The following is a 20,290-nucleotide window of genomic DNA, read 5'->3' on the forward strand; positions in this document are numbered from 1 at the left end:
GGGGATACAAATGAGTTTTAATTAAGAGATTTGAAAATATGATGACACTTCTATTTTATGATGATAGTGCTATATATATATATATCACAATATCTCTATTTATTGTATATAGCATATTACGTATCATTATATCATATATGTCATATAAATCTCTATCATTTTTATATATCTCTATATATCAGAGTTCATATATATTTCTCATATTACCACTGGTTGTCATAACATCAAGAAAACTTTATTAAATGCCAAATAATAAAAATACTTTTGAAACATCACAACAATAATATTCACTGAGCTCTTACTTCATGACAGACCCTTGATTGACATAGGGTTGTTAGTTTTGTGTCCCTATCTCACCTACCCCCAATCCTGATGCGTAACATCATATTGTAGACAAGGGGAGAAGCAGCAATCTGGAACTATTTGTTGTTCCTAAAGGAATTCATAATTTTCAAATCAGAAAAAAAAAAAAAAGCAGGGAGCCTGTGTGGCTCAGTGGGTTAAGCGTCTGACTCATGATCTCAGCTCATGTCTTGATCTTGGCGTGGTGGGTTTGAGCCCTGCGTTGAACTCCACGCTGGGCATGGGAGCCTACTTAAAAAAATTTATAAAATTAAAAAATTAAAAAATTAAAAATGTCCCAGGAAGCTGCTGAACCCATGGAGAACCACGGAGAAGAGGGTATTCTCTGCTTTTGTCCATTTTAAAAGAAATGCATGTGCAGCAAAAACAATTTACAACCTGCTCCCAGTGAGAGAATCACAGAGAGAGAGAGAGAAAAAATGTTTTCATTGGAGTAAGCTTTAAGAGCATGGGAAGTGGGAGAGGTGAATAAATGTGTTCGAAATCAGTGTTTCTCAAACTTTCACATGCATGTCATTCACCTGCCGATCTTGTTGAAATGCAGATTCTGCTCCAGTAGGTTGGGGCGGCGCCTCAGACTCATCTTACTAGAGGTCTCTGAAACTCCTGCAGGATGCGATGCTTCTAGTTCACCGACCACACTTGGAGGAGCAAGTGTGGGATGCCCCTGTGTGATGTGAACAGGTCACTGAAGTTTCTAGAGCTCTTAAAAGGTCTATGTGGGACGACAAGAGATTTGGGGTTTTGATCAGCTTGCCGTGAATTCAATCTTTGATTCACTTTCTTTGTCAGTCCATTAGGAGATCACTATGACCTTGCATCCTGTCTGGAAACCTCCCCTGGCAGCTTCTCTATCTCTTTAGAAAATCGCTGAGAACAAAACAGGGTCCCAAGAAGGAAAAACAAATTCTACATACTAAAACTTGTGCACTTTACTGATATTTATCTTTATTTATTTATTTATGGCCACTGTTTTTAACAACACTGGGCATTTGTTTGCTTAGGCTAAGGGGCATTATAAGAAGAGAGTAAGGCTGCTGGTGGCTTGACAGAGGGAAGGAGGTGGAAAAGCATGAGCTTTTTTTTTTTTTTTAAGATTTCATTTATTTATTTCAGAGAGAGAGAGAGCAGGGGGAGGAGCAGAGAGAGAAGGACAAGCAGACTCCCCGCTGAGCAGGGAGCCCGATGCGGGGCTCAATCCCAGGACCTTGAAATCATGACCTGAGCCAAAGACAGACGCCTAACCGACTGAGCCACCCAGGTGCCCAAGCATGAGCTTTTCATTTTTACAATTAACAACCCGCATTAGTCGGAGTACTTTTGTGTAAAGGCATAAAAGCATAGTAATTGTCCTCAAAGATGGCCCTGTCCTCATCACAAAAAGTCATTGTTTGCTCACGGTGGCAGGTTAGTGTGTATTTTAGAACTATTGGTACAGAAAATAGAAAAAGGTTTTAAAATGCTCATGCTCAAAGGGATAATCTAGTTATACGGAACATTCACTCACATAAAACAATCTCAGACGCTGGATATATGACTTTAACGATCTCCTAACTGTACATAGTATAATTTTATTATACCAAAAATCTTTATGATCACAGACTCCATTTAGGATTATGAAATAAAAAAATGCTTTTGGAGAAATTTGAAAAATATAAGAAAGTGACAAGAAAAAATTTACCTATAATCCCCCCAATCAGGGATAGTCACTGATAATATTTTCGTACATGTATTCTTCTAGTTTTCTCTCTCTCTTAAAATACTCTGCATTATGGCTTTTTTTCCTGACCTCAACTATGTTTTGAAAACATGATTTTTAGGCTATATAATATTCTGCAGCATTTTTATTTATTCTGATCATTCCTCTCTTTAGCTCCTCTGAGACATTCAAGTTGTTGCCATTTTTCCCTGATAAAATTAAGGCTCTGATGTACTTTTTTTTTTTTTTTTGTCCATTAACCTTTGTGTGTATTTCTAATTATTTCCCCAGATGGATTCCCAGAAGTGGAATTACAAGGTCAAAGAACATGATATGTGTTCACTCTGGATGAGCACAGCCAAATTGCCCTTTAGAAAGATTAAACAGTCTACACCGCCTCTGGCAGTGGGCATATTTCTCAATCCGTGTCTGGGTCTTCCTGGACTTTAAGCAGGAATCGTTTTTAAAATTGACCTTTGGGGCCTCCAAGATGAAGGATGAGTGGAGTGGAATCACTTTCCCTTTCTGCCCCGCTGGCTCATACTCATCACCTCCATGGGATCCAACCTAAAATGTAATGAATCCAAAAGGTATGTGAGTATATAGATGAGAAAGAGGACCATCGTGGAAAAGTGGAAAGGGTGTGACCTGGGCTCTGGTGAAACCTGATCTCGCCTCTCGCCCTTTCCATTGATGGCCGGGTACTTCTAGAAAAACCAAAAACATGTTCTTCATTCCTTTTCATATGTTCACTCTTCCTATTAGAAATTGTTTTTAAATACAGAACAGTGAAAGTGAACAGTGACAGCCATCCACTTTCCCAGCGCTCAGCATTAGCCACTGTTAGCATTTAGGCATATTTGCTTGTATTGGAAAATTAGACAAACACTGTGTTAATATATAATTTTGTTATTTTGTTTTAAAATTCGAACATTGCATATAAGCCTCAAGACTTCTTTATCCCCATCCCACCCCCTTTTCCCTTTCCTAGAGGTCTCCTAGTGTCAGTTTTGTGATAGTGTTTCCAATCCTTAATAAGAAGATACTTTTATATGCATAGATTCATCTACTGGAAATATACAATATTGCCGTTTTGCATTTCGCCAATTTTACACACAGAGTAACCGGAAGATGAATCATCTTTGCCTCTTGTTTTTTTTCCCCACTTCACTCTATGCTTTTAAGACTCATCCATATAGATACCTGTGAGTGAATTCATCCCTCTTAATGCTACATGATCATCCATCCCTCATGAACATTTTGCTTTTTCATTTCCTTGTTAATAGATAGTTAGGATGTTCTCATTGTTTCTTCTGTTGGCAACACTGTTGAGCAAACCTCTTAAGAGCTCAAGGGAGATTTTCTCCAGTTAAAGTCCTAGAAGTGGAGTTGCCAGATGAGCTTTTTCAATTTCCATGACACCAAATTGCTCTCCAGAGCAGCTGTAATATTTACAACTCCACCAGATATGCACGGCGACGCACTGTCTTTTTTATGGGGGAAAATTGGCATCTTTTTGTTGTTTGTATTTCCAACTAATAGTAAGGTTGGGCATCTTTCCACACTTTTTTTTAGCCATTTGAATTTCCTCTTCTGGAAGAGACATTGGAAGAGATGTCTGGAAGAGACATCTATTTTTTTTAACTTTTTTTTTTTAAATTGGAGTATTGTTGACACACAATGTTACATTAGTTTCAGGTGTAGAACATTGTGATTTGACATCTCTGTATGTTACCTTGTGCTCACAAGTGTGGCTACCATTGGTCACTATGCAGCGTTCTTTATATTCTCTATACTGTGCCTTTTATTCCCGTGACTTATTCATTCCATAACTGGAAGCCTGTGTCTCCCACTTCCCTTCACATATTTTGCCCGTCCCCTTTTCCTCCGGCAACCATCAGTTTGTTCTCTATATTTATAGGTCTGATTCTGCTTTTCGTTTTGTTCATTTATTCATTTGTTTTGTTTTTTTAGACTCCACATATGAGTGAGATCATACGGTATTTGTCTTTCTCAGTCAGACTTATTTCACTTAGCATAATAGTCTCTAGGTCTATCCACGTTGTTGCAAATGGCAAGAGCTCATCTTTTTTTATGGCTGCATAATATTCATATTCATATATACATATACATTATGGCTTCTTTATCCATTTGTCTATTGATAAATGTTTAGATTGCTTCCATATCTTGGCTATTGCAAATAATATTGCAATAAACATAGGGATGCATATATCTTTTTGAATTAGTGCTTTTGTTTTCTTTGGGTAAATACCCAGTAATGGAATTATTGGATCATATGCTATTTCTATTTTTAATTTTTTTGAGGAATCTCCACACTGTTTTCCATAGTGGTTGCACCAGTTTGCATTCCCACCAACAGTGCACAAGGGTTCCTTTTTCTCCACATCCTCGCCAACACTTGTTATTTCTTGTCTTTAATTTTAGCCATACTGACAGGTGTAAGGTGATACCTAGTGGTTTTGATTTGCATCTCCCTGATTAGTATCCAAAATATATGACAAACTTATACAATTCAACACCAAACAAGACAAATAATCCAAAATCCAATTAAAAAGGGGCAGAGGACCTGAATAGACATTTTTCTAAAGAAGACTTCCAGATGGCCAACAGATACATGAAAAGATGCTCAACATCACTCATCATAAAGAGACTGTCTTTTGAGATACTAAGAGACTCAATTTTTGCATCCATGGTTATAATATACGTGGACCTGACATTTTCTTTAATTCTGCTGTTCTTGTTTTGGTATCAAGATTAGACTAGCCTCACAGAATGTTTGGATAGATTTCTCCATCTTGTCCATATTCTGGTGCAGTTTGCATAATATAGTTTGTTTGGTTTTTTTTTTTTTTTTTTTTTTTGCATTTGTGTGTTATGTGTATCACTCTAGTAAAACTATCTCAGCCTGGGCATTTTATGAGTTGGAACAGATCCATTGCCTTTTCAAGTTCAATGATGATTATTGGTCTACTTCTCTTCTAGGGCAAAGTTTTGTAATTTGTATTTTTGTCAAAGATTGCCTCTTTTATCTAGATTTTCAAATGTGTTGGCATAAAGTTGTTCATAGTATACTCATGCTTTCTAAATTTTTACACTCTCTTTAGCCATTTATAATATTGCTTCGATAACTCTTACAAGAAGCTTGTCTGTTGTATTAGTCTTTAATAGAACACCAGTTTCTGGTTTCCACAATCAATTTAATTTTCTTTTTTGTTTTATTCACATCTACCTTTTGCTTTATTATTTCCTTCTTTCTGTTTTCTCTGGGTTATTTAGTTATTTATCTACCTCTTACATTGAACACTTAAATTTTTTTCTTGTTTTGTATTAAGTACACTTAAGGCTATAAATCCCTCTCTAATTATTGTTTTTAGTTGGATCCCACATGTTTCATTATATTTGGGGTTTTTTTGGTCATTCATTTCTAAATATTTTGTAATTTCCATATTGGTTTTCTTTTTAACATGTATGTATTTTTCAGTTTCCAAATGTATGTTCTTTTTCTCTTAAAAATGTTATAAAATCTTTCAACATACACTCAGGTATAAAAACTAATATAAATGAACTCCCGGCTTAAGAAATAAAATTCAAATGTATGCTCACCATGTTTAATTTAATTTTTTCATAAGTAATAGTAGTACATGATAAAAAATAGATCATCCTGTCTTCAGGACCCTCTCCTCAGAAGCATTTTCAGTTACTAGTTTAAGGTCTAGAAGTGGTTTGGGTTTCTTTCTGGTTGTGTTTTTGTTGATTCTTCATTTTACTTCACTGTGGTTCGTGAATGTGGTCTACAGATTCTTTGGAATTTATTGAGACTTCCTTTGTGGCCGGTACACAGTCAATTTCTGTAAATGTTCCAAGTATGTTTGAAAAGAACAGGTGTGTTGATGTTCTTTTTCTAAAATACAAACCTGATCTCATCACTTCCTCCCCAATAGCTTCTATGGTCTTCAGGTAAAAAGACTGACCCCCTTAGCCTATGATTTGGCCCCCAAGCTTCCTCTCTAGCCAGGGTCTCAGCCACCTGCCTTAGGGACAGTGAATTTATGTCCACGGAGCTTCTGTACCTTTCACGGTCAACTTTCGGAAGAATATTTGAACTGGCAGCAGAGTCGTCCTGCAGCAAACCGCTCAATGTCTGGCACACTGAAGGTCCTCATAAATACTCACTAAGCCAGCTAGAGAGTGGGCTGTCTTCTGAGGGTGGAGGCATGCCGAGGCAGGACAGTCACCTGGTAATCCACCTCACTGGGACCTCTGGTTGCTGTCCCCCTCCGTGCTAACTTCTCAGCACTCTCCCTTCCTCCTATGTCTACCTGCCCATACTGCAGTGGATGACTTCAAAGACCCTCCCACCAACACTCTCCAGTTGCTTTGACTTCTAGGGTCAGCTGCATTTGTTTAGCTAAGACCCACCCCAGTATGAGTCCACACAGAGCTTCTGCTCTGAGGCCCCTGGTATGGGGATGGGAGATTGCCTGGGGATCAGGAGTGACTATCCTCTCTGCACATTTATGGTTTCAACCTTAGCTGGAACCTCACTTTTGCATTCCCTTTGGCATCTGTTCCAAACCTTTGATTCTCCTCAAATCCCCAAGCATCTCCCAGCTTCTTTGCTTAGCAGAAGCAGAGTTTGCTACTTTATGGAGAAAGCAGAAAACATCAGAGGTGAACCTTTATCCATCCATTTCTACCTCTTTTCCTCCTGTTTCAGAAATGTCTTTCTTCCTTTCTAGGGTAAGAGTAATCCTGTCTCTGTATGCCCTTGACCCCATTCTCTCCTGTCTTTATTGATTATTCCCTCTGCTCCTGTCTTCATGTCTCCCCTTCCCAAAACACCCTTCCTACAAGTAGTCAGCATCCCCTCTCCATTCCCTCAGCTTCCATGCATTCACTTCTCTTGGAGGCAGATGTAGCTTCCTCCTCTCTATGGGCTCTTAATGGCCATCACATTCTAAATCAGTGCGTGTTTTTCTTGACCTCTCCAGAGCACTGACAATTCAGACCACACCCTACCACCCAATAGTCTCTCCCACCTCTTTGACTCTGGTACCACTTGGTCTTGAATCTCTCTCTTTCTACCTCCTTTCTTGGCCGTTTGATCATGAAATGTCAGTGTTCCCAGTGTTTTCCATTCATGGGCCCCTGTTTTTATTTCCCTACACCCCCGGAAAGCACACATGTCATCACAAAGCAGCATAGTCTCTACCAAGCTTTAAACAGGGGCTGCCATAGGGGAATGCTGGCCTATTATGGCCAGACTGCCCCATATTTCAAGAGCTGCAGATACCCTAGGGTTTTATGTGAAATGCCTCAGCTTTAAATATTGATAATGAATTCAAAATTTTACAAAACTATGCAGGACAAACAAAACATAGATGGTCTCCTTAGAGCTGTTCTTCTCTTTGACTGCCCCCAAGGCATTTTATAAAGTACTTTATTAGTAAAGATAACTCACACTTATTGAGGCCTTACTATGTGCCAGATACTCTAAGAGCTTTGCATGTATTAGCTCATTTGATCTCACAGCAATCCTATCAACAATGTGCTAGTATTATCCCTGCCTTATGGATGAGCAAACTGAGGTGGAGAGCTTCAGTATTTTGTCCTGGGTCTCAGACATACTGAGTTTAAGAACCAGCATTCAAATCCAGACGGTCCAGCTCCCAAGCTCAAGCTCTTAACTACCACACGCTACTGCATTTTTCACTCAGCCCACCGGGAAACTGATGTCCAGAGAGGTTGAGAAGTTGTCCAAGATCACAGGAATGTAACCGGGCAAGTAGGGGTTTGAAGCTATCATCACAGAGATATAGATACTTGCACTTTCTGCTGTACTAGAATTAGCTACCTGTTTCCCTGCTAGACTGCATCCCCAGCTCCCAGATCAGGCACTGGGATGCAAGCGTTTGTCAAATGACGTCCTCCAACAGTCCATTCACTTCTATTAATAACTTCATTTGCTTCTCCTAACAACCCCTAGGTAAGACAGTAGCTGACATTTAATCAGCACTTCCAAGTGTGCGTTTTTTCTTTTAAACCTCATGACCACACTATTCCATGAGGACTATTATCATTCCCATGTAACAGAAGAGGAAACTGAGGCTCAGCGCAGCTCAATGACTCACCCAAGATCTGGCAACTAGTAAGTGGCAGAGCCAGGATTCTCCTCGAGCTATATGACAACAAGAGTCCTCATCGCTGACCCCGAGGCCACAGTGTCGGTTGTACAGATGGGGAAACTGAGGCCCGGGACAGGGCACTGGCTTGTGTCCGCGGAGCCGCGGCTACTGGGGGGGAGGGTCCCGCTGCATGCCTGCCCTTCCACCCCTTTGGTCGCGGGGTGCCACGGCGGTGGACGACGACAAGCCGCAGCCCCGCCCCGTAAGCTACGCAAAGCGGCAGAAGTGCGTAACTCCCCACCTACCCCACGGGCTCCGGCAACTGAGGGGGACCGGAGGGCAGGAAGTGCGTCACCCGGCGGGAGGGACTAATGGGCGACATCCACCAATGGGAGCGCCGAGCTCGCGTTCGCCCCGCCCCGAAGGGGGAGCCGCGCCCGCCTTTCTGCCTTGGGCGCCGGCAGTCGGGGCTGCGCCTGGGTACCGCGGTGGGTAATCTGGGCGCCGGGCCGTGAGGCTGCCGGGGATGGAAGAGGGCCGTGCAGAGAGGCGACGGAGGACGGAAGGTGGGGGTCAGGCCCCGGGGTCGGCCCGTGTCTGTGCCGGAGTGTGGCGCTGGGGGCCGGGGGCTTGGGGCTCCTCATTTCCTGATGAGGAAACAGGCCCAGAGAGGGGCAGGAAGGCCAGTAGGCTGGAACCTAGTGCCCCCGACACACAGACGTTGTTAAATCGTAGTAAGAGGTGCAAAAGTCGGTTTGATCCTAATATTAGGTGACAAAAGCCAAATACAGAATTCTCCCCGAACCGAATACGGAAAATAAGGCCTTCGCGGACCTCCTCTCGGTTACTCGCCGCGCTCTGTGCTTGTGCTGTCTTGTTACAGGAATCCTTACTTTATACAAGTCCACAGCCTCGTATTTTAAAGCCCCGAGGCGAGGCGTGCTCAGAATCCCCAATTTTTCGGATTTTCGAAAGGAATACGATGCATATATTCGATGTTATGTCATACCTTCACTGGGGTCTGGGGCAGCTTCTTGTAATCAAATACATGAATATTTTCACAGCTAAATATGTGCATATTTACACCAAAGGAGCTAAAGAACGGCCGGAAATAGCCTCATCTCAGGTCAGATCAGGTTTTCAAGCTTAAAAGATTGGGTTTTCAGACCTTTTTTAGATTTGAGAATTGTAGGTAAGGGATCCCTGCAGGCAAGGGATCGTGATTGAATTGTTGCCTCCTGTATCTCGCTCACCTGGGCAGGGTCCTGAACTCTGCATTTGTTTTGCCACCCCAGTGTCCATCACTGATTCTGTGCATCACCTTGTGCCTTCCGTCTCTGTTTCCTCATCTGTAAAATGGGGTCAGTAATGCTTCCGTCCTCAGGCGAGGATGGATTGAGACCACAGGAAAGCACTCAACTTATGCCTCGCACGTGGCTCAAATGGTGACGGTTGAGATCTGCTTATTGCACAGACGTTTCCATTTTTTAATTATTTGGGTAGGCAGTTAACCATGGTTAACCTCTGCTACCCAGTCCCTCTTCAGACAGCTGCCTTCTGTGTATAAACAGGCCTATCTGTATCTATTTTCTAATCCTTTCCCCCAAATTATAGCCTTCTATGCTGTTCTATAGTTGGTCCTTCTTACTAACATTTATTTTGGCTGTTACGTAACATATTTACATTATTTCCTCTTTTTCTAATCAAGGTAGGTACCATTTCTATAAAAATGTTTGCAATGTAAGTTTGAAGGATAAAAATAAAGCACCCATATACTCACCATCAGGTTAAGAAATAGAACATTATCATATCCTGAAAGCCCCCACTAAATCCTTTCTTCCCCTCACCAAAGATGACCACTGCCCTGAGTATTGTGTTCCTCGTTCCCTTATTTTTCTTTGTGGTTTTTACTGTGTATCTGTAACGACTGTCATGTACGGTTTCGCTTGGTTTTGAATTTTATATAGGATCCTCATATATATATTTATGTGCCTTTATTTTTGCATAAAATTACATATATGAGATGCATCCATGGTGATGTGAGTAGCTCTACATCACCTTCATTGCTTCCTTGCTCTTTTAAATTCCACGGTTTGATTATAAATGCTTTACTCAGGCATTCCTCAACTGATTGTCATGGATACTTGCCAGATTTTTGCTACCACGTGGTGCGTTTATACACATACTTTCTGGGACAGATGTAGAAAAGTTTCTCTAAATTGTATACTGAATAGTGGATTTCTGGGGATACCCAAATTTGCCGGTAATATCGAACTGTCTGAGGTGCTTCCTAAGAGTTTACACTCCACCAGCAGTGGATGAGTTTTAGCCTAGGCCATTCTTCAGAACTTTTGCCTATCTGGTGATGAATAAGACATTGGTCACTGTGGTGTGAATACTCATTTGCCTGATGACATCAAGACTGAGCAGCTTTTAATATATTAATCATTTGTGCATCCTCTTTGAAAATTTCTGTTGCTTATTTTTCTCTCGCAGTTGTCTTCCCTTTACTGATTTGTAGGACTTCATCACATATTCTGAGTATGAATCTTCCGTGGCTTCAGTGTGTTTCAGATGCTTTCCAGTTTGTAGCTTGTCTCCTCTGTCTCTCTCTCCCACTCTCAAGTATTTTGGGTGAGCAGAGGTTCTTAATTTTAACAAAGTCAAATTTATTGGTATATTCCTTTATGGTTTGTACTTTTTGTATCTATTATTGTTATTATTATTATCGTATCGTTTAAAGAAATCCTTCCCTGCCTTTGGCTCATAAAGAATGTTCTGTATTGTCGCCCAAAGTTTTATAGTGTTTTCTTTCTTACGACCTTACTCCTCCAAAAGATTTCTGTGCATAGTGTGAGGTGAAGTTTGAGTTCTCTCTTTTTTTCACATAAGGGTAATCCGTTGTTCTGGCACCGTTTATTGAATAGCTTGCTTTGATCCGGTGTTCTGTTTCTCCAACATGTCATGTGTCCATATCTGTGTGCGTTTCTGTGTCTGGGTTCTCTGTTTTGTCCTGCTGGTCTTATGTGGTCCATGTGTATAATATTTTCATACATTATTCATTACTGTAGCTTTAAAATAAGTGGCTGCCTGGTAGGACGAGTCCTCCTGTCTTTATCTTTTCCCAGAATGGGTGGCTTTGCTGTTTTGCCTTTATGTGTTCCATGTAAATTTTTGAATTATCTTGTCAAATCACATGCAGACACACACAGCCTGTTGGGATTTTGATCGGAATCACTTGGGTTCAGGTTGCACTGGATTAATGTGGATTTGAAAGTGATTGCTTTCAATATTCCTTCCTTAAGTGTTATGTTTTTGTAGATAACATTTAGTAGATAAAGGAAGTTTCCTTTAACTCCCAAATATTTAGTATGGGTGACTGTTGAATTTAATCAGTCATAGTTTCTGAATCTATTAAGATGATTGTAGGCTTTTTCTTCTGTATTCTGTTAATGTGGTGACTCACACTGACTTTATTGAGATATTATTGACATATGACATTCAATTGATTTTCACATCTTAAACCATTGAGGGGATAAACCCAATTGGTCACCATGTAGAATCCTTTCTGTGTTGCTAAGTTTCAATTAATGTTTTGCTCCAGACCATTGCAGCTGTGTTTCTGAAAGATACTAACCTTTTTATTTTCCTTTGTTTTGAAGCCTCGGTTAGGCTTTAATGCCCAGCTTATGTCGGCCTTATCAGATGATTTGGGGAGGGTTTGCTCTTTTGCAGGCCCTGGGGTAGTTTTGTGACATTTGAAATCACTTGCTTCTAGAATGTTTGGTAGGGCTTCTTGATAAATCCATCCAGATCTGAAGTTTTCTTTGTGGGGAGATGGACTTCCCACAGAATGTCTTCAATGGTTATAAAACTTGTTGGTTTTCAGATAATTCTGTAGTTGGTTTTGAATGGATTTCCTATAACTTTGCGTATATTTACAACTTTAGATTATTGTTAGGTTGTTTATGTCTTTTTTTTAAATATGTTTGAATCCTCAGTTAGTTCCCCTTTTTCATTCCACACTTGATCTTAGCCAAAAGGCTGAGAAGCGATCCCCTTTTTCATTCCAAATAGTGTTTATTTGTCAGTCTCCTCTCTTTTGGAAAATCTTGTTAGAGGTTGGTCGCTTTTATTATGTTTTTTTCAAAGAATAATTTTGGTTTTGTTGATCTCAAGTGTATATTAATTTCATTGTTTTCTGCTCTTTATTATTTACTTTCTTTAACTTTTTTTGGATTTAATTTGCCATTGGATTTAATGTTGCTGATCCTAGTGATAGGAAATAAACCTTGGCCGGACATAGTGACTGGCTGGATCTGAGGGCGATGGGGAGGAGGATCAGAGTTGGACGCTCGGGCCTGTGGTGTTTGTGTGACTGCATGGACTGCCCCCCCCACTGCCCCCCCCCCCCCCCGCCCAAACCGGAAGATTCGTGAAGAAGACCCAGGTAAAGAAAAAGGTTGAGGATGGGGGAAGCCTCAGGAGATGAGCCCAACTTAGCACCTGTTGAGGTTGAGTTATCGCTGAGCTGTTCTTGAGGATACCTAGCAGGCAGTCTGAGAAACTCGTCCTGAGCTCCTGCATCTTCCCACCCGTGAGGTCCAATTGATGTGCTGTTTAAAAAACCTGAGCAGCAACTAACCTTTTTTTTTTTTTAAAGATTTTATTTATTTATTTGACAGAGAGAGACACAGCAAGAGAGAGAGGGAACACAAGCAGGGGGAGTGGGAGAGGGAGAAGCAGGCTTCCCGCGGAGCAAGGAGCCCGATGTGGGATTCGATCCCAGGACCCTGGGATCATGACCTGAGCTGAAGGCAGTCGCTTAACCGACTGAGCCACCCAGGCACCCAGCAACTAACCTTTTTGTGTCTCTCCTACATGCCAGCTCCTTGGCAAACCTCTGGTAGTCATATCTCATTCAAATGGCATTTTCTGTCTTAAATATAGTTTTTTGTTATCCCCATTTTATAGCTGAAAAGACTGAGGCCGAGGGAAATGAAGCTCATTAGCTGAAATGTTTTTGTGCTGTATTTGCCTAAGGGAACAGCGAATTTCTTGTCAGATCATGGCGTTGCCTGAAGTGAATGTTAAACCCTCAGAATTCCAGGCCCCTCGGCGGTCCGAACCTCCAGGAACGGGGCCCAGGAATCTGTGTTTTTCGTGCGCAGGTTCGATGATTCTCAAGATAAAGTGGGTCTGGCAAACACTCTTCTCAACACCACCTGCCGATTTCTAAAGCCACGCTCTTTGCCTCCGCACCGTGCCACCTCTCCGTGGCGAGAGCAGGCTGTTTGATCGGGACTTATGTAATGTTTCATCAGCTCTGATCTCTGTGGTTTGTGGAAAGATAACGTTTTAGTAGAGAGCAAGAGATTGAAAAAGCACCCCACAGTGACAGTTGTTTCATTAGTGGTTTGGGAGATGAGAAGGAAACTAGTACTGGGTAAGCGCTTACTAGCAGTTCTTTAGGCGGTGAATGCCGTTCTAGGTTGAGCGTGAGAAAATGGGGCCTCAGCTGACTTTATCTAAGGCCACAGATCCACTAAGTGGCTGAACCAAGTTTCAGACCCAGAATTGTCTAGGAGTAAATAGAGCTAACGCTTACGTAGTGTTTAGCCTGTTACCCAGCTTTTATTGTGTATTAACTCACTGAATGGAGTAACTCCATGGAGGCCGTTGCTATCGTTAGTCTCATAGATAGAGACCGAAGCACACGGAGGTTAGGTTGCCCGTTTCACCCACTTAGGTGGTAGAGCAGGCTGGGTCCAGGCACTCTGGCTGGCTCCAGAACCCACGCTTCTCCCCACCTGCTGGTACTCGTTCGCTTGCCCCAGACCCGTGTCCTTTTCATTTAGAGACATTCGGCAGGATGCACTTGAGTTTGAGAACTACAACAAATGTCTACTCGTGAATGTCAGTTAGTACACAACGCAGAACTTGGCTTTCCGAGAGCCCGGAGGTGACTGGGTTTCCTTTGCTTCTTTTCTTAGCTCCTTCACACCCGCAGGGCGGTACTAGAAGGGCAGGTGTCATGACTGACGTCCACCGGCGATTCCTCCAGTTGTTGATGACTCACGGAGTGCTGGAGGAGTGGGACGTTCGGCGCCTGCAGAAGCACTGCTATCGGGTCCATGACCGTGAGTATTGTCTCCCGGGCCCCAGGATGCCCCGGAACCATGTGTTCGGGGACTAGAGACACGGGTATAAAACCATGGAGCCGGCCAAGCAGTATACCTCACCGGGTCTCTCACACAGTCTCACGCCAGCCCCTGTTTCTCATCTCATCTTTGACTTTTATTTATACTTTTTATTTTTTTACGTAAATCTGACATTTAGCCCAGGGGATAGGAATTTGGACTTTGAAGCCATCTAGTTGGGGCTCACACCAAGGCTCCAGCATCTTCTCCAGCCCGAGTTTCTTTATCTCTCTAATGAGGACAATTCATCGTCCTTGACACCACAGGGGGGTTCAGAGGATTAAGAGACAAGATGCGTACAAAGTGCCTGGCCCCTCAGAAGGTGCTCATTTGGCAGTCGATGGTAAGAGGGTGGCTGAGCACAGTGGGTCAGAGCGTAGCCTGGGACTCGGCCAGACCCAGAGATAGTGCCGCCCTGGGCCAGCTGTGCACATTTGGAGCATCTTCTCAGTGGTTGCTGAGACAGGAGGTAAGATAAGACACACGAAGCATTCAGAGACTGGGCCCGGCTGAGCTGGCAGTGCCTGGAGGCCGCAGTACAAGCGACAGGATCAATGCTGGCAGGTCAGTAAAATTGATATTGGTAGCTCAGGTTGAGTTGAGTGTCAGTATGGGTAGATCCTATTGAGTGACAAAGAAAGTGGATAAATTATACTTACTGTATGATGTCACTGCGTTAAGCTTTTTATAAAACTTAACAATGTTTTTTAAAGATTTATTTATTTGAGAGAGAGCGAGCAAGCACATGATGAACCACGGGAGGGGCAGAGGGAGAGGGAGAAACAGACTCCCCGCGAAGCAGGGAGCCCGATGCGGGGCTCGATCCCAGGACCCTGTGATCATGATCTGAGCCGAAGGCAGACGCTTAACCGACTGAGCCACCCAGGCGCCCCAACTTAACGATTTTTGTTGTTCATGAATATAAACATCTGCATGTAAAAAAAATAAGAGTGGACCAGAAGGATATGTAAGACACTTGTGAGGTGCTTGTGAGAAATCAGAGGACACTGTAATCTTTATCGTATTTTGTTCTTTTATTAAAGAAAAGACTTGAAGCGAACAAGGCATTCGTGGTGTAGTCTGATGATCGTCACTTCCGATGAATGGGAATACGGGTGTTTGTTTATATTCTGTGCTTTTGTTTTTCTGTGTTTTCAGTTTTCAAGAGAAGAGGGGAAAGCACATAGGGGTGAGCCAGCCAGGAGAAGTGAGGACAGGTGTGCGTGGGGCGTCAGGTTTACAGGTGAAGGCCCGTGAGAAGAGGGGCCGCATGTGGGGGGGTGCCGTCTGCCGCATGGCGGAGGCAGAAGCCACATCGGAGAGAGCTGAAGGGTGGGTGGGAGCGGCACGGGTGAGACGGCGGGTGCAGAGACAGATACTCTTCCATGATGTGCAGAAGGGAGACGAGAGGGTGTGTGCTAGGGCGGAGGCAGGTTGGGAGGGACCGGCCCCTTGAGGTATCCCACGTAAAATGCCGGGAGCTTGCTGGGGGGCGCTAAATGAAATGCTTGCGGGGATCCTACAGTAAGGAAACCTCTTGAACCTTGTTTCACCCCGTGTATCCAAACTTTGTTGACCTACACCTGACATACTTTGGGAAACCCCAGATAGGAACATATGATATGTGGGAACAGATGTGTCCTTTTGGTGTGTGGGTTTACAGATCAGGAAGAACCCACCGTATGTACACCAGAGTAATGGGGTTTCTTTTGTTCTTAATTCTGGGGACAGTGCGGACATCTGGAAGGGCTTGAAACAGGAAAGGGACATAATTAGTGCTGTGCTAGAAAACCGTCCTTCTGGTGAAAACATAACTGCTCTACTTGCGTGCACTGGGGTGGGTGGGTCTTTGGTAAGGCCTCCTTTATGGGAAAGGCATATTACACCTGCCAAGCTATCTGCCCTTGTTCCTTAAAAAGCACAACAGGGTTTTCAGCCTCCCCCTCGGAATGCTCCAGTGAAGGGCCTAAGAATGTTTTTCTTAGTCTTTCATCTACATGACAGTTCATTCCTACCCCCCTTCAGTTTCTCATGTAAGTCCTAAATGTGGGCTTTAATGCTAATGGGGAAGTTTCGTAGCTCACTGCAGGGAGCCACACGGTGCCTTAGTACTAAGAATGAAAGTGTTTTTGCCTTTGTTTGACCTTTAAAGTTGTTATGATCTAATTTAGGAAAGTCCTGTAGAATATATCTAGGAATTAATTTATTCTTCACACTTTATGTGCCGTATCTGTGCATTAAGATATCAAGATACAGTTATGGGTAGGGTAATCAGGATAGAGCTGGAGTTTGTTTTCCCCTACCCTTCATTTAAAAAAAAAAAAAGCCTTAAGCATTATTGTTATTTTAGAGACTTTAAAACGAGAAGTGATGGAAAGAAACGATTGCAAATTAAGTAAATACTTACAAGACCCAACATTATTAATCTGTCTTTGGAAGAGATACCCAGGAAAGTCCCCTTTTACCAACTGGAAACATATTCAACTTCTAAGATAATTATGAAACAGAGGAGTAATTGAATCTGTGGGTTATTCTGATTGCAGTTTCCCATGGCTTTTTGTCCAGCTTATCAAACACACTTCCTATTCTGGGCTCTGGTTCCAACTCTTCTTACCATCATGAAACTGGAAGCAAATTCCCCAGTTCTCTGGGCTAGTGAGAGTTGAGGTTTTGTTGTGATGTGCTGGCATAAAGCCATGGGCCTGGGCTCTCTGAGTGGCACTGAGGGCCTGTGGGCTCTCGGAGGGCACCTGAGGTTGTGAGCTGGAGCGTGTGAACGTGCGTGCGGTCATCCGGCACCTCTTGGGGGCGTCATGGGGGCCAGGGCCCTGTGCTGGGGACTGGTGACACTGAGACAAAGCTTTTGCTTCGCCTTGGGTTTCATGAATCATGCAGCCCCAGAATCCTATGATTCCAGTATAAGCCTCCCTTGATGGAAGTAGGTACAGGAAGCCAGGGGAGTGATGATTAAGGAGACTTGCATTTGAGGATTTCCACTTTTGACCAAGACTGAGTAACAGGGACCAATCTACCTTACTGTCTGAAACAATTAAAAAGAGATGAAACAGTGGACATTAGTCAGTGAAGGACAGTGACTCCTTGAGGGACAGGCAGTGAAGGTTTTTCCCCCCACTGTTGTCTTTTCTAGTACTTCCTCTCCAGTTCCCTGGACGCTCAGTGGATGTCCAGTAATTCAGCTCAGTTCTGACACTGTTTACCTGGAGTTAGCGTCAGATCCCACAGTTAAAGGGGTTCAGCTCCACCAGGCTGCCCCCACTTCAGATGCCAGTCTCAAGTCTGAGCCTCTAGTACTTCTGACCGACCAGCTATACATCACATTTTCTGGCCTGCCCCTCAGGTTCAGTAATTTGCTAGAATGGCTCACAGAACTCAGGAAAACCCTTGACTTACATTGCTGGTCTATTATGAAGGATACAGCTCAGGAACAGCCAAAGGGGAGAGATGCATAGGCAGGGGTGGCACCCTTTCTGGGTGCTCCATCCTCCCAGTACCTTGATGTGTTCACCATCCCAGTGGATCTCCAAATGCCATCATTTGGGGGCTTTTTGGAGCTTTCATTACACATGCATGATTGATTAAATCATTGGTCATGGGTGATTAACTCCGTATGTAGTCCCCCTGTCCTTCCCAGAGTTGGGGATGGGGCTGAAAGTTCCAAGCTTCTAATCAAGGCTTGGTCTTTCTGGCCACCAACCCCCAATCCTGAAGTTCTTTAGGGACCTACCAAGAGTTGCCGCATTAGAACGAAACACTTCTGTCACCCTTGTCACTCAGGAAATTCCAAGGGTTTTAGGAGCTCTGTGCCAGGAACCAGGGATGACAACCAAGTATCTTTTTTTTTTTTTTTTCCAAATATGTTTTTTATACCACAGGCAAAAACAGAATGAGCACTACAATTGCCTCAGCTCACTGCCCCGAGCGTTTTCAGGCCATGGCGCAGGGGAAACCCAGGCAGAGCTAAAAACAGACTGTCTGAGCTGAGGGGATGGGGGATGAGAGCTCAAGGAGACAGAAGCGTTTGCAGATCAGAGCAGGAGAAGAGGTGCTCGGAGAGGTGGAGTCGGCCGCCTCCCCCTACTCCCTGGCAGGGATCCAGCGAAGAGCAGATACACAGGGAGCTGCCTGAGGCCAGGCAAAGATGCAGTTGAAAGGATTAAGAGAGATCAGTGCCCGATGTTCACAGGGTGGAGGACAGTACCCAGTGCAGTACGCAGTGGCTTTGCTGGGGAGTTCTACCAAGCATTGAAGGAAGAAGTGCTACCAGTTCTACCCACTCTCCTCCAGAAAACTGAAAAGAGGGAACACTTCCCAACGCATTCTTTGAGGCTTGCATTATCCTGATACCAAAACCAGACAAGGACATTGCAAGGAGAGAAATCTAAAGGCTCAGATCCTTCATGAGTATAGATGCTAAAATTCTAAACACAATTTTAGCAAATGAAATCCAGCAATATATGGAAAGGATGATATAATATGACCAAAGTGGGGTTTAGACCAAGAATGCAGGGTTGGTTTAATATTTGAAAATCAATCCATGTAGTTTACCATATTAACTAAAAAAGAAAAACCCATATAGTCATCTCAGTAGTGCAGAAAAAGCATTTGACAAAATCTGATACCTATCCTGGCATGATTCAGCAGAAATTTCATACAGGGAAGTAGAGATCCTAAGGATCAAGGGGAGAAGCAGATTTACAGGGCCTTGGGGCTTAGAGCAGGAGAGAGGACTCAACAACTACATCTATTCTCAATAAAATCCCTCAGCAAAGTAACAAAAGAAGGGAGATTCTTTAACCCAATAGAGAGGGTCTGTGTAAAACCTACAGCTAACATACTTCACTGTGAAGACTGAATACTTTACCCTAATATCAGGAGCAAGACAAGAATGTCCATTCTAATCATTTCTGTTCTAGCCAGTACACTTAGGCAAGAAAAAAAATAAAAGACATTCAGGTTGGAAAGGAAAAAGTAGAACTGTCTATTGAAAAGACATGATCATCTATGTAGAAAATCTGATGGATCTTCAAAAAACTACTAGAACTAGTAAGTGGGTTTAGTAAAGTGGCAGGATACAAGATCAATTTCCAGAAATCCATTGTATTTCTGTTTGCTCACAGTGAATCATCAGAAATTGAAATTTTAAAAAGCACTGTTCATAATAGCATCAAAAATATGAAATACTTAGAAATAAATGTGTTAAAACTTTGTAAGCTAAATGTAGGGGATAATCAGGTTCACGCAATAGAGCTCGTTCTCTTGGTCCGGTGAGGCCCTGCTTCATCTGTGTGGGCCTCTAAGAAAACAGAGGTAGCATCCAGGAAATAGATCCTTTCCGTCCTGTATCCAGGGTTTACCCGGAGGAGCACCTTCCTTGAAGTCTGATTCACAAGAGAGTTGGGAAGTAGTTATGTGGTAGTCAGGTAGCCATGGAAAGTTTCTTTGGTTCAGTTTCCCGGAAAACAGGACAAATGTGGAAGCCTGAATTCTGAAACCTTCACAAGTGGCGCCAGGCCCTTTTGTCGTGAAATGGTGTTGCCCGGCCTGGGGTTGAGGGCGCCCCAAACCAGAGCCGGACTCTTGGTATTTCGTCTCTCCTGTGGCATTACTGAGCAGAAGCACAAGTTTGCCATAGCCCACAAGTTGCACGGCAACGATTCTGATTTCCAGCCCTCGTTAAAATGTTCTTGGGTCTGGTCTTTTGTTTTCTGGTTGAACAGGTTGGGTTTTTAGGGAATCACCGGGTCCAGCCTCCCAGCACCCAGCTGCTTCTCGCGTCGGCTCCGGCCCCAGCGCTGCCAAACGCGACCTTCCGGATCAGCGGCACATCCGCTGAGGGCCTTCCTTGCCTGAAGCTCTTCGGG

At 43.2% G+C, this 20,290-nt stretch overlaps 2 protein-coding genes across 3 annotated transcripts in view; one reads left to right on the top strand and one right to left on the bottom strand.

Annotated features, from left to right (window-relative positions):
• IL4R (interleukin 4 receptor) overlaps nucleotides 1-8,453 on the bottom strand; it is a 74,742-nt gene extending 66,289 nt beyond the window's left edge. The window contains exon 1 of the mRNA XM_036090675.2: nucleotides 8,215-8,453. The gene's annotated coding sequence lies outside the window, so the exon portion shown is untranslated. The remainder of the gene's footprint in view (nucleotides 1-8,214) is intronic.
• Nucleotides 8,454-8,616: 163 nt separating this feature from the next.
• The window catches only part of NSMCE1 (NSE1 component of SMC5/6 complex), a 28,810-nt gene continuing 17,136 nt past the window's right edge, over nucleotides 8,617-20,290 (top strand). For both annotated transcript variants that reach the window (XM_036090693.2, XM_078074668.1), the window contains exons 1-2: nucleotides 8,617-8,774; nucleotides 14,202-14,348. In XM_036090693.2, coding sequence (XP_035946586.1) covers nucleotides 8,735-8,774; nucleotides 14,202-14,348 — 187 coding nt within the window. In that variant the 5' untranslated portion in view covers nucleotides 8,617-8,734. The remainder of the gene's footprint in view (nucleotides 8,775-14,201; nucleotides 14,349-20,290) is intronic.

The sequence above is a fragment of the Halichoerus grypus genome, chromosome 6 (genome assembly GCF_964656455.1).
Source record: "Halichoerus grypus chromosome 6, mHalGry1.hap1.1, whole genome shotgun sequence".
Lineage (NCBI taxonomy): Eukaryota > Metazoa > Chordata > Mammalia > Carnivora > Phocidae > Halichoerus > Halichoerus grypus.